General features: G+C 35.2%; 1 protein-coding gene across 3 annotated transcripts in view; it reads right to left on the bottom strand.

Moving 5' to 3' along the window:
- Positions 1–15,302, bottom strand: part of TNFRSF19 (TNF receptor superfamily member 19) — a 54,864-nt gene that overhangs the window by 17,233 nt on the left and 22,329 nt on the right. For all 3 annotated transcript variants that reach the window (XM_054271901.1, XM_054271902.1, XM_054271903.1), the window contains one exon: positions 13,128–13,213. In XM_054271901.1, coding sequence (XP_054127876.1) covers positions 13,128–13,213 — 86 coding nt within the window. The remainder of the gene's footprint in view (positions 1–13,127; positions 13,214–15,302) is intronic.

Raw genomic sequence — 15,302 nt, 5'->3', positions numbered from 1 at the left:
AGCTAGGAATATTCTGAGAAGTAATTATTCTGAAAAGGCTTGAAAGACTGCTTAGTCTTCAAGCTTATCCTATCTGACTTGCCTGAACTCTTGTGGTACCTAATTCTCACCCCTGATTGGGAGTTTGGGCAGGCAACTTCAGTGCTAAGCATTAACTTTTAGATGCCCAAATTAGGGTGCACTAATTCCATCTTAAATTTCCACATGCAGACAGGGTAACTATAAATCCCATTCAGTAATATGCACATAGAATCATACCACTGGACTGAAATGAAACTTCACCAAAACTGGTGGACACCACCATTTAGTTAAAAAAACTCTAACAAAGAGCTCATGTTTTTAGGAAACAGTCACAGACTATACCTCAAAGGCACACGTCGCTGCCCAAAATAACATGTGAGATTATTCTATGATCTTTGTAAAAGACGAGTTTGGCAGTACACTCCTTTAGCACAAGTGAACCAGTAGGAGTGAGAATGTGTGAGGTCTATCACCCAAAAAATTAAAGGTGAGCAAAGCAGAGGACAATAATTTGAAGGATACAAGTGATCTGTAAGAACATCAGGCCCTTCTTCTATAACGGTGCTCCCAGCTCCTGAGGTGTTGGTTTATAATGAATCATTACTGCCAAGGTGCTCAGCACACAACTCCTGTTATAAGGCTATTGTATTTTATCCTACTTCCAATACATTCCAGTCCTCCAGGTAATTCCAGTCCTCTGGTGTGATATTTCAGTACACTTTTGCTGGACAATGATTTTCTTAATAGGGTTGGCAGTATGGAAAGTTTGAGCCTAGATGGATTCTGTATTTTCTTAAGAACAAGAAATTTAAGTGGAACACAGCCAAAGAATTTTGTAGCTGAGCAACTTAGAGTCATTGAATCCTTAGAAGTTGAGACAGATCTTTAAGATCATTGAGTCAAATAGTACCTATCAGCACCAAGTAGAATAAAAACCCCAACACACTACTGTGCACTTGTCTGGCAACATTTTATATTCACGTGGCCAGTCACAGCTTGGACTCTGTACCCAAAGGCAGAGCAGTCAGCATGGATTTATACCAGAGGTACCAAAACTCAGTGCTTCTGAAGTGGTGCTAATGCAACCATTCCTTGTATGATTAAGAGAATACATTTGAACCAATATTTTCAGTCTGAATGCAGCTTAAAAGCATTTTATTAAATTAATATATTTGAAACAGTCTAATGCTTCTGTAATTAGAAAATGTCTAAAAAATACTGAAAAGCTGTAACCAGCACTTACTCTTTTCAGATTGCTCCTAAAAACAATAAAGCAAAAGTTTACTGAAAAAAAAAACCCAAAAAATGTTCTTCAGCTTTACTGCAATGCATGCAATCCTGGAATAATTTTGAATAACCTAATGGCCGAGTTAAATAAGAGCCTTGCAAATTCACTCCATACAGAAAATAGATAATTGCTTATAGCTACTGCAAGCCTGGGCTGAAGGGCTACCCACACTAGTAAGTGCACATAAGGCAAAAACCATAGGAAATAGTACTTATTCACTACAGGTCACAGATTAGCCCCTTCTCTGTAACTCAGGAATTTCAAGCTCACTTTAATCTAGTGTAATTGAGCTAACCAGCTCTTACATTAAAAAGTAATGATTAAGTTAAATTTCTTGCAGACTTTCTGTACCTAAAACAAACATGCAGTATGCCTCTGGCAAAGAAGGATACTAATTATAGGATTGACTCATAAGATGAAAGGTTGCACAAGTTACTACTAGAAACTGAAGTATGGTAAGCTGCTTTGAAAAAACACATTGAAATTCTCATAGTCTGCAGTTGAGAATTTAATGTTCTAACTGTACGTAACAGCATCAAGAAAAAAAACTGAATATGCTTGCAAACTGCTTGTTCACATTTTAGATGAACAAGCTAGAAGTGAACACAGTAATTACTTCATCATTCTGTAATAAGGATTTTTAAAATGTAATAAAGAAGTGAGCTCTACAGTGAGTTTTTATTACATGAAAACATGCAAAATTCAGTATTTTTGGTCATTCTTAACTTTCTTTTGCTATATAAAACATGGTCTTACAATGGGTATTCGAGGATTCATTGCTTGACTTCACTCTTAATGCAAAAATTAATTCCCTAATTTAATAGGAATCACAAAAGAAACACATCTCCAAGGCTTCAGACATCGCTGGGAAAGGATATGCAAGTTCAAAAGTAGTTTTGCATTTCCAGCTGCAGCTTTCACTGGGATTAGCAGACAGAGTTGCCAGCTGTGAGTTAGAACAAAGATAGAAAACATGCCCTATGTGTTGTCATGAACTGACCAGATACAACCTTCTGAAGGCCAGATGGGCACTGCTTATGTCAACTCCTATTATCAGCTGCACGAGCTTGGGATGTGAATTCATGAAATAAATGAAATTTGATTCAATTTCTTTTAAAAATCACATGTTGACATTTCTACTTTAATTTTAAGATATATACTTTCCATCATATTCCAGCATGAAACAAGGAATGTATTTTCCAAGAACACTGTGGAATACAGTGTTCTCTCCAAAATACATTACTACATGCTTTAGTAGATAAAAATGGATTACATATAATTAGTGCAATTCTCTTGCTGAAACTTGACAGCCAAAGCCACTATAAGCACTTCAGCTTGGTCAAACTTCACATCAACTTCATCTATTTAAAGGTATAGCGGATTATGACCATATACATTTTATATATTACACTTCCAGAGGTTATGAAAAAGTAGTGTTAAAAAAAGACATTTCTATTCCTAATTTATTCTATGATTTCCATGTGTATTATGGAGCCATTTATATTTGCTCACTCTGAAACAATTTAATATTTGTATTGCTAACAGCTTACTAAGTAGAGACTGCTAATACTAATCTACATTTTATATTAGATAGATGGCTTTCTTACAGTTTCAAACTTTAGTATTCAAATTTTTCTGCTCTTTCCCCCAGTCATAATAAATGAATGGTTTCAAGAGGTTCAGAAATTATAATTTGTTTTCCATTATTTTCTTTGCTGAACATTTTCTGCCATCAACAAATGTGGTAGGAGTTTATGCCACAACTTTCTCATCTCAATAAGCGCACTAACGTGGCTTCCCTCTTCACTATTCATTCATTTGTTTTTGTAAAATCTGAAAATTCTTTGTCTGAGATCTGTTACTCTGTCAGCACAGACAAATTAGTCATCATGCTCAAAAGGATTAAAAGGAACAAATGACAACAATATAGATAAACTGTGTTCACCTAGGAAAGCAAACTGAAAAAAGTCACAATTCTGTTCTTAACATGTATCTTAGAAAGTTTACAATAACACTTAAATTTACAATTCTGAGATTATTTTTAGGAGACAAAAATGACAACTGTCACACCTATGAGCCACTGGCAATATTCACCATGCTTAAATACATAATATATAATAATGGAAGGCAAATTTCCTCTTCTCAGAAATCTAGCCTTCCACAGCAAGGGAGGAAAAAGCAGTTTCCCCCAAAGAATACAAAACTGGCAGGAAGGAAAATTCTTGTACAAATACAGGGATTAGAGTGATGCAGGAATTAAAGAAATGATCTATGTCCTCAATAATAACCACCAAGTGCTCTGATAGGTGTTCAGACAACAAAGCCAACCCAGTTCACTCAGAACTTAGAGTGATGTAGAATGACAGGAGATGTTTGGCTGTGAGCAACAAAGCCTTTTGAAACAGCAGTGTCTGTGAGAGACAACCAGCACAAGTGTGGGACACAAGCTCATCCAATTCTGGAAGAGAAAACCTTATGGCTGCATTCCACTTGTGCTACATCACAAGCCTGCACAAAGTAACAGCAGGAAAGGACTAGGAAAGAACTAGGCTTCTCCACTTTGGTAGTTTTCCTCTGTTGCAGAAACTACAGCATTACTTCATATACAAACACTCTTCAATATAGAAATTTTTATTTATATTTTGATCCAGAAGAACGTGTCACAATCCATCTCACACAGCTCTAATTATGGAAACCTGCGTGAAATCAAACTAACAAACCATGTTCTGTGTAAAGAAAAACCACATATTATAGTTACCACATGTAGTTAAAGGAAAGGTTCAACCATTTGCTGGGAAATTAACATGCAGAAAAGGGGGATTCAAAGCAAGTTCTCTAAAGCCTCCAGAAATACTACCATGACATATGCATTAAAATCCAAATTTTGTTTGGCTTTGTATTTCTACTCCAAACTCTGAACCATATCTTGGTCTTGCATACTCTACAGAAATATTTATTTTTATATCAAGGATATTGTATCTTTTTACACAGAAAATATTTGCATTTCAGAAGGGTAAATGCAATTATAATGAGGGAAAGACAAGAAAACAATATATTTCTGAATTAAAAGGGGCTAAACCCACACCAGTTAACACAGCAGAATGTCATCTAGTGATTCTTTTGTGTAGATTCAATTCCTGATGTAGAGGATTACTCATTACAGTGCATGAAGCAATGCAATAAACCTTTGCAAAGCCTTTACAGTGTCATATTTGTCTTTTAAAGTTTCCATTGGATATTATCAACAGACCTCCTTTATGACTTGCTGGTCAGTCTCAATGCATCTAATAATAGATGCATTGTAAGTAGTAACAACCAAAACAGAGGACTGCCCATTATTTGAGATTAAAGAGGAGAATAATTGAAAGAGAAAGTCTGACCCAATCACCTGTACTTTACACACATAAAGCAGGAAGTATGGAATGGAGCTGAGTTGATTAGTCAGATAATAATTTAAATGGAAATTCACTATTTTATAGCCTGAATTGTACTTCAAAAACACAACTCAAATTCTTAACTTTTTGAACAATTTCTAGTCCAAAAAAGAACAGTCTTACTGGTACACTTTCATCAGGATATCCAAACAGGAAACAGAGTAGATATTTTTTTCCCCCTCATTTTGAAAAGCTGTGACCAATAAATTAGATTCTATTATTTAACCATGACTGCGTTGCAGTCAGAACGTGAAAATTATAAACACCGTAATTATCTCAACAAGGAATCTTAGAGCCTGTTGAACTGTATTGAACTGTATTGCAAATTGCTATTTTGAGAAGGCATGAAACCAGGACCTCAAACAGGCCCAGGCCCTGCAGTGCCAAGCAGGCATCACCTGGGCTGCATCCTCAGTGCTGGGAACACACCTGGGACAGGAACACACTGGTGATGTAAGAACCAAAGAGTAACGGCACAGCCAGCACACAGCCAGTGCTCATGGTAAGGGAAGAATTCTGCACTCAAAGAAGGCACGCAGAAAAGGACACCCAGACATCATCCCAGCCTGCTCTGCTGAGTTTGCCATCAGAAGGCACCACAGAACAGATTGTTCAGAGATGAGCAACAGAGCAATTAGCTCATAGATCCTGATGGCTTCAGTGGCAGCACATGTCACTGGTTGGTGCTGCAAAAGCCTTTGGATGACCACGGAAGGGTATAGAGAAATTTGGAGGTGCCTCGTTAAATTCCAATTCCATTACCTCTTGGATCAGCTGTGACAGAGAAAGGGGTCTGTATTGCCCAGTTATACACCTGTTTAGAGCATCCTGCTCACTCTATGCATATGTACTTCCTTGCAGGGCAGTCAGGGCAAAGCAGGTAAATCAAAGCTTTGGCCTAAACTAAAGCTGCAATGTGTCCAAGCCTCCTGGACCCAGAATTTGTGGAATACTCCTGGAAACCAAATGAATTGTTGTAGGTCCCTTGGGCTTTTAAATGTTTGCAGAGTTAGGAAGCTCTCAAGCAGGGCAGTTGGTGATGGAATTTTGGAGTCAGAATCCTGGGTCTATTTGAATATTTACACCTTACATACTTCTTAGATGCTTGACAGGGCTAATGTTACCCATGCTGAGATACCCCTAAAGCATTTGCTACTAGCCTAGTTCTTTAAGTTTGTAGCTTGAACGGGGCTACTTGAAACAAACTTAATGAAATGAAATGAAATTTCACTGTGCAAAGAAATCTAAGTTAGACTTTAGGTAGTAGGCATAAAATAAGGACCCTGCTTGTCATTGTAAGAGCTTCAAAGAAGATAAAAAGATAAAGACATTTCAAACACTCATTACTTGAGGTTACTGCAGACTTTCATAAGAGAGCAGACATGCTACACTGAATACTTCTGTTCCACAGAAGTTACTAGTAAGTGAATCAATTCATTGGAAGTACCTTCACACCTACACTTTTGCAGAATTAAGCTGTAATAGATGTGATTAGAAATCTTTCTGTATAAACAAATTTTCCACTGTAAAAAAATTAACTGAATGGCAGAAAACATTTAAGGATAGTGCAAAAACGTGGGCAGAAGTTCAACACTAAACTGATTGGATGCCCTGAGAGCTTCAGCTTCCAAATCTTGATTCCTCGGTAAATCCTTGGTAGATTCCTTGGTAAAGTGTCTGGCTTACTTAATAGAAATTCTGTTAGGTTTGGGAGTTGCACCTTCTTGCATTGTCATTTCAATTCATAAGCTAAATTTTCTTCAATGGAAAACTTGTGGTGTTTTTTGGTTTGTTTAGGCTTGGTTTTATTTTTTAATTTCCTTTTCTTTTTAAGAGGCATATACTGGATAGCAGATAGAAATGAGGGAAATACTGCTGACCATTTCTGTCTACTAACCATAATACATATGTAGTGTTAACAAGCTACATAATGAAGTGTTTCCATACGTATAGGCACAGAAATGAGAGGTACATGCAAGGAAAGTTCATGAGAGTAAACTGGGAAAGTTTTAGAACATGATTAAACTGCAATGTATTTGAATTTCCTCTCCATTAAGTAACTCTTCAGAGCTATTTAAACTCATTTTAGTGGTAATACCTCTGTTATTAAAATAAATAAAAATCTCTCTTCTCTTTTTTTACAACTTTTTTTAGAAGAAGAGGCCAACATATAAAGTAAATTCAGAACAGCAAGAAAAGGAGCTGTTTTACTCTAAGTCATACATGAACCCTAAAGGGTCAGAACCAACTGAATACTAAGGACAATGAATTAAAAACATTTAGGTTTCCTAAGTTAACTCTCTTTATGATGAGTGAAAGAAATGAAATTGTAATAAAACTTTTTAAGACATGAATAGCAATTCTCATCTCTCTTAAACACCTCATGGAATTTGTTTCAGACTTCCTGAAGATAAGTTACTCTATCATCAGGTCACATATGGAAAATATCAGACTGACTTACTACATTTCTACAAAAGTCTACATTTGAGTTTTGAAATAATGCGAAGGCAATGTCTCTGTAATAAAAAAGTAATGATATTTATAAGCTAATGATGCTATTATCTGTACTTAAATTAGCTGTCACTGCTTATGAATGTTGTGAAAGGTTTATGCAATACTCCAGCTGCTTTCTATCACAGTGTTCAAAATGGCAAAGATGACTATGAGAAATGCTGTTAGGTAATCTCAAATCAGAACAAATACTGACATAAAAAGGGGATATATGTTGGAACAGAACCAAAAAATTAGGAATAATTTCACTTGCTATGTACTTTCAGATGCCATTTGCCTCATGCACATAAGCAGCCTTCCTTGAAAGGCTGCTTGGCATTAGTAATACAAAGTTTACTGTACAAAGCAACCAAACAAAATTACAAAAAAACTCAATTGATGGAAAAACATTATCTGGAGCCTGACAGCTTTGAAATCACAAAATTCTGTAAACAGAAAGAAGAAAGTGACACAAATAAATTAACAATCCACTATATAAACAGTGGAACTAATGTGGAATTGAACGTCATCCAAAAGTTACTCTCAAGTTGAAAAGCTGTATTTCTGTTTAATGAAATAATATAGAAAGTTTCAGCAAAGCTGAGACAATGGGATTTTTTCTGTTTTACCACTAGTGAAATTATTTTACAGAATACACATGTAGTCAGCAAGCTTCCAGCTCCCCCCTTACAAAACAAGATAAGTTCTAACCCTGCAGACTGCAATTTCTAGCTTTTCAGCTTTGTTCTGATGTTTAGTCCTTGAATACCCCCAATACCCATTACACTCACAGGAAAGTTTACAAAGTCACAGATCCTAATCTTGGTAATGTAAATAAGTAGATCTATGTGAAACCTGACTTTTCCTACACCATCCTACACTTTTCCTACCCATCCTACACTTTTAACACCAGGAAGAAAGAAACAACATCAGATTTTGTCCCCTAAATAGTACTTTTCATTAGTGAAACAACATACCTTGTGGTTTTGAAGGGTGACACAGCTCCAGAACACTTATATTTAGTTCCCAGATAAAACAATACTGTAAACTTACAGAAAGTAACTAACAAAAATTCTACACAAGAAAACTGTAAAGGGAACTTTGTCATCAGCCTTAGTTAAGGCAGTCAAAATGTCATAGGAGTTCCTTAAAGGAACAAAATTTAAAGCAGGTAAGATATGGATGCCTCAAGAAAATGTGATGTTTTCACATTTAATGATCTTCTTTATGTATTTTGGCTCAACAAGCCATAGTCTCTACTTTTATTCCACACCTTAGTAAAAAACTGTTTCTTTTCTAGTTTGAGACACACTTTATAATTGAAATCAATCTGGTTCATGGCAAAGTAGCAATTTTAGACCTGATTGCCAGTTTATTTCAAATGCACATGATGTTACAATCAAACTGGAGATATGTCCACTGCTGGGACTTACCCAACAAAACATTTCTGCTTCATTGAAGCAAAGAATGTGTTTATTTCCCGGAACATGTAGAGGCTAGTTTCCCAAGCTCCACATGGAATGGTATCCCTCCCCCATCCTGTGTCCCCCAGATTCCCATGCTCCTTGATCTATGCCATGAAGACAAGCAGAAAACCTGAGAAATTTTTTGGCTGGAAAAGCTGTGCAATTTTTCATGATGTAAAAAATTTGTATTGTAATAAATGTAACAGTGTGGTTGCTAGAGGGAAAAAAAGCACAAGTCTGTTCTTTTGGTGGCTGATTGGCTGTAAAATACTCTCTTGCGCCTAGGTGTTAATTTTCTCATTTCCTTGACTCTCTCAATTTATTCCAAATTAACTGTTGGTACAGCTAAATTCTACCAAATTCTGAATTTGCACATAAAAGGGGAACATCACTGATTTTAGATTGATACAGAAAAGAATATTAATGTGGAAGTTCTAGGAACTATTTTTGTACTACATCTCAAAAAGGTTTCTTGCCACAGGCTCTTCTGCTTAGTAGAAAGCCAGTCCAGAAACGAAAGGATTCTTGTAACTCTGGGGCTTCTCTGCATTTTGAGTTGAACAATACAAAAGGAACCACTTGTAAGAATATCTGACATATATCTCTTGATTCAATTTTAATCTGCCATCTTCTTATGACTGAAAGAAGGTAATCATGATTTCTAATGGTGTTGTTTTTTTTTTTTTGCTTTGCTTATTTGCTAAGACAGACTAGCTGATAACATAATGGTTGTTCCAAGAAAGCAATGGTATCTTCAGAAAATCTGCTCATTACCTGAACCATTCCCACATCTCTCCTTAACTTGTGCCACCCCAAGTGTTTTGAGGTCAATGAGCTCATTGGATTTAAAAATAACCTTTAGAAGGGAATTATTTTAATTCTGTTCTATCACAGACAGATTTCACAGTCCAGCTTACTGAGCAGTTTCAGCAACAGTTTAAGCATAACTGTGGGGAAAGCACAACAGTGGCCTGAGCAGGAGAGTGAACTCTGCAAATCTAAATTGGTACTGAGAAAAAAGTGTCATTGAACCCTATCAAACTTACTGTTTCAACACTTTTGGACAGTCTATATTAGCTTCTTTTTCAGAATTTACATCCATGATAAATTCTAATTCCACTCAAATTCCCAGTTCAAAGAATTCATATTCTGTCATTCAGATGAGAAAAAAAAAAGTCTTCGGTGACAAAAATGTCTTCAATTTACAAAGCGAGCATAAATCACAATTTTAAAAACAATTTTAAAAACATGCATTTGGTCAGCATCTAAACATTTCTAATGTTTAGATGCTGACCAAATACATAAGATTGGTCTGTATAGTTTATTTATCTGAACTAAGTAAATTAAAATATAACTATATAATTGTGTATTTAATTGTCTGACATTTAAAAAACACACATAAGTCATTGTGTCCCCCTCTAAAGTTTGCACAAAGGTGATAGCAATTCTCCTGGCCTCTAATACTCTCTTTACTTGTTCATTATAGAATCCTTTCAACTTTGCCTCCAGCAATTCACAAACTCATTTTTTCATGAGTAAATATTTAAACCAGATCTGTTTTAAAATGTCTACAGAAAAGAGATAAAAGCAAGTATTTAGATTTATAGTTAGCTGGGTAATAATCAACTGCTACTAGAAAGAATTTGATCCATGTCTCTGCTTTAACATGAGCCTGTAGTCCAGGTAGGGGGCTGTGAGCCTTTGTGCCCTTCTGGTAATGTTCTTAAGCAAACAAAAGATTGCCACACACCTTGGAGGACAATTAATTCATTGAAACAGGACATTTAAACTTTTCCTTTTCATCTGTAACATAAGAGCTAGCTGCACTAATATTTGACTTTCAGTTTCACAGTGGAAAGAGAGAAGGATAAGAAAAGCAGAGAATTAGAACTTAGTTCTCTGATCACTGAGAGCTTGTCCCACACACTTAATGGTCTATCTCCACTTAGCTTCAAGTAATGCAGTCTTAACTATCAAAATACATCCATTATTGAAATAGACCACTAACACTTTCAGCATTACATGTAAAATGTTCCACACATTATTTATGTACACTTACAGAATCATGGTTTTTACTCGGACCTAAATTTTCCCCTATTTGACGCTAAAACTCAAAAGTACTTCAGTTCATTTAGCAACTGTTGTAGGAAAAACTTCCTAGGCCGCTTGAGGAAGGCATATACACTTTCCAAAACTGAGGCAGCTGCTGTTAGTACCTGAAGAATCAACACACAAATTCTGAACAAAAGCCTCCTGAAAACCACAGCAACATATGGCAACTGTACTTCATGTAGGGTTTCTGTTATTTAGGATTTTAATGGGTGGTTACTATGCAAATAACAAACATTTTAATGATTTCAAACCTTTCATTATTGCTTCTGTAAAAGCTAGAAATACTTGCCAATTCTCACAACTTTGCTGTTACCACTTCTGACATTTAGCCAAAGGTGGTGTGCCAGCCATGAGAGTAGGGAATGAAAATGTCTCTAATCTGGATTTACCACTTCAGCTTGTGCCAAAGAAAATGCTCTTTTCCATGGGGTTGCCTGTTGTCCATTTAAAATGAGTAATAGCTTCCTAATGGTTCAATTTAGGATCCAAGCTCAGGCTCAATTACAAAAGCCAAATCACTATAAACTAAACAATCTGAGTTATTTCAGAAGACTTGGCAACTGTTCTTTCATCACCTTTTCAAAATAATAACTTGTGACTTTGAAAAATATGAAATACACAAGTCGCTAACTACAGTCAAAGACGAATGATATGGGAGATAATTTCCTCTTCCCTGTCTTTGATTGTGCTAGAGAACAGAATTCATGTTTGAAGAGCACACTTTCTTAGAAGGGAACAAACAAGAGAAGAGGAAAAAACCCATAAAATGAATTTATGAATTAGAGATCCTCCATTAGAATAACATTGTTCCACTTTACATTTCACTTTTTTATTTTTTCAGATAAAAAAAGATTAAAAAGAGATGAAGGGGATAATACTGAATTTTCCCAGTTGAAGGAATTAAAATACATACACAGATGAAATAGCCTGGCTATACTCTGTCTAGAATAACTTCTGCAACTCATTGAATTTGAGTGATTTACATCAGTAAGTTGAGATCAGCATTTCATTCTTGGCATCAAACCCGACAGTATTTGATATGAAGAACATTCTTTCTAAACATACTAAGATACTGTCTAGACTACAAAAATAGTTGAACATTTTTGAATTTACTTTCTAGGCTTATGTTATACATGGGCATGAGTTACTGCTGCAAACATTAGAACTTATTTGACTTATTCTCTGATTTACAGGCTTTGAGTGTTGCAGTCCTTAAAAGTTTTCATAGTTGTGGAAAATGTTTGAAAATCTGGTTTTACAAGTTTATTACCCAAAAGGCACTAAAACTAGGATGGAAAAAACAGAAGAAAGTTTGGTTTATTTGAAAAAAGACTATTAAAGCAATATATGAAATGTTGAAGAAGATGAATTATTTCATTGAAGTTAATGCAATATAAAATTATTGAAAAGTATGGGTTAAATGCACAATAGTTTACTCTTGGTTCCATTTTAATTTTACACAATTAAAAAAAAAAAGAAAGGATATTTATAAGAGACTGTGTGTATTTATTAAAGTAGCATAAAGTATTTCAGGACCCTGACAATTTATTCTTTCTATAAACAAATGAACTAGGGGGAAAAACCTCCTAAAACATAACTTCACTGTTACAGAAACAAACAAGTAACCCCAAGATTTTCCACATAATTATTTTGAATCACATGTATTTTTTTATTTTAAAAAAGTAGACAGCAATAAATACAAAAAGAATAGTTCACTCTTTTAAATGAATTAAAAACATGATGCAATGTAGACCACCAACAGTCTTGGAAGAAGTGGTAACAAGGCTTCTGCTACAGAATAAAGAGGTTCTCTCATTTTGAAGAGACTCTAATTCTCTCATTGGCAAAAAACAAATAGACAAACCAATTACTTACTTCCTTTTAACAGTATACAAGAATATAAAGTTATTGTCTATATTGTTCTCTCTCACTGTAACCATAGTATAAAAGTTGTTTTTAAATGTATCAACAAATACCTTTTTGGCTGTCAGGAAAGGACCCTACCTGACAGTTATCAGAGGGTCTAGGAAGATTGCTTTTCTTTTGGCATTAACACAGAAATTAAAAAATTATAAGACAAGATCAGAAGTGGAATCAAGACTCCCTGACCATGTTGTGTGACAGGAATGTTGATCAGCATTGGACTGGCTATTTGTGGGAGCTTCTCAATGATAGTACTGGACCTGCTGAAATGTATGAACAAAATAATTTAGTAACAAGAAAATTAATTTTAAAAAGAGTTTGTGACTGTGACTATAATTTTTTTTTTGGCCAGGCTTTAAAGTTAAAAGAAAAAACAGCAAAACCAGCACTTACAGTGAGGCTCATAGGGAGGAGGAGGATCACCACAAGGAACACATTCCATGTCTTGAAAGCCTCCAAGTTTAGTCTTCCTATAAAATCTAGAAGATAGCAGAATGTGAAAAAATAGTTAACCAAAACAAGTTATTATTCCTCACAAAATAATTCAGGTGTTTTAACAAAATCTTCTATAATTGCAAGTTTTGTCAATCTGTGTCTGAATGCAAACAATCAGGAAACAGAAGAAAATAAAAGTAAACAAAAGTACAGTAGCTATTAATTAATAGGACAAGACAGATTGAAAATAAATAGGAGGAAAACATCTAGATCTGTTAGTCCAAATCTGATATTCACAGAAGAAAAACAGTTCTGGAGATTTTGGACAGAAATCAATATCCCATTTTCCACACAGATCAAACATACATTAATGACATGCATTAAGAACTTACCTTATGCAGGCTTAGTTACATGTCTAAAAACTAAAAGTGAAGTGATTGATCTATATATTACAAGGTAATTATCACCTCTAAAAATATATAACAGGCTGGATATCAGTGACATTTTATTTAAAGACCCTTCAAGAACTTTAATACTGAGCTAATGTTTGAAGATCATATTGACTACAGTGACTGGCAAAACCCTACATTCTCAATCAGGGAACAAGAGTAGCACCAAAGAAAAAGCAGAACTTTATAATGCTGTATTTCAAATTTTTATGTATGACATCCTCTAAAGAACTTACCTACAGCCCCTAATCAAATAGGTCTGTCTGTCTTTCAACCATTCATTAGTAGTAAGACAGAATCAGCAGTAGTGGCCTGTTCAAGATGAGTACATGTTGTGGTAGTGGCACATTAAATAAAAGGTGCCAACTCTAGTGATGTTATATTCCTAACACTGCACATGCCATTGAAGTATGAAGCTTTTATCAGATAATACAAACAGCTTTCCAACTGCTCAAGAAACTCCCACTTTATCAATGTGAACAGAAACAGATCCACAGGCTGCAAGACTGAAGAGATCACTGTGATAATTTACTCTGAACAAAATACGTTAATATTTGTTTCTAGCTGACATGCTCACTGTAGTATTTTGAAGTTGAACAATAGAGAATGGCATGTTGGAAACCCATGCAAAACAGAAATAAATAAGACTGCTGAGAGGTAAAACATCAGTTAAACTATTTGGTTAACCTAGCTGTACCCTCCATTTGTTTGGGCAGCATCTAAACTGAAGGACAGGTATGAGTGGTGGTATGTTTTGAAGTTCTGTTACTCAAAATATCCAGACCAAGGGTCTCATGACTAGCCTTGCCATGGCCATGTCTCCCTCCCTCCTTCCTCCTGTTTCCAGCTATGCCATCAGAAAACTCAGGTTGTGGAAGCAGCTCTCATTTTAAAACATACTCAACACACCTATCTAGGAGGCATTCTTGACTGGAATACTGAGAAGCATTCCCATGTCCTCCAGCTTAGCTTTACCTTTAATTCATGTCCTAATGTGGCTTCTCTTTTAATCCTTTCTCATCTTCCAAAATTCAGCTTATATTGTTTACAGAAGAAGAAAATCTTCTCCTTGCTGACAACCAAGTAAGCCCTGCAATAATTATATATTAATATGCTATAAGAGCATTAATCAATGTACCATGTGGCTGCAAGTAGTACTAAAAGTGGTTGTGAGTAACATCTATAATGCCTGGGGCTGCACCCTCTTGTACAGTGACTTAAGCTAAGATTAGCTACCAAACCTGCTTTTAAATGAAGAGGATTCACCACTAGCTTGAGAAGGAGTAATAGCAGAAGCTTCAACAGTGTTCAGGTATTTGATCGTTGGCATTAAAAAAAAAAATATATATATACAAATAAAATAGAACAGCTGAAATATAGATACTAAACAAATATATGAATTTTTTAGCAAGTCTGAAATATATACTCTGAAAATACAAAGACTGTTACAGTTTCAAATCAGTTCTCATACACTATTACTGTCAGCTAAATTACTAGTTCAAAAAAGCAACAAAAATGTCTTTTTACAAATTCATGGCAGGTGTTTATAATATCAGAACTTGGCAACAATGGAAAGAATAGCTTTTTAGAGATCTTAAGATTTAATAGCACAAACAGAGAAAATTAATAACAGAATTTTGGGATGACTGGGCAACAAATGAAGCACAGCTCTTGATTTATAAGA

This window comes from Melozone crissalis, unplaced genomic scaffold, assembly GCF_028551555.1.
Source record: "Melozone crissalis strain CALT ecotype California unplaced genomic scaffold, PUWL_Pcris_2 ptg000013l_1, whole genome shotgun sequence".
In the NCBI taxonomy this organism is placed as follows: domain Eukaryota; kingdom Metazoa; phylum Chordata; class Aves; order Passeriformes; family Passerellidae; genus Melozone; species Melozone crissalis.
The sequence above is the reverse complement of the archived record's forward strand: the minus strand, read 5'-3'. Positions and strand labels throughout refer to the sequence as shown.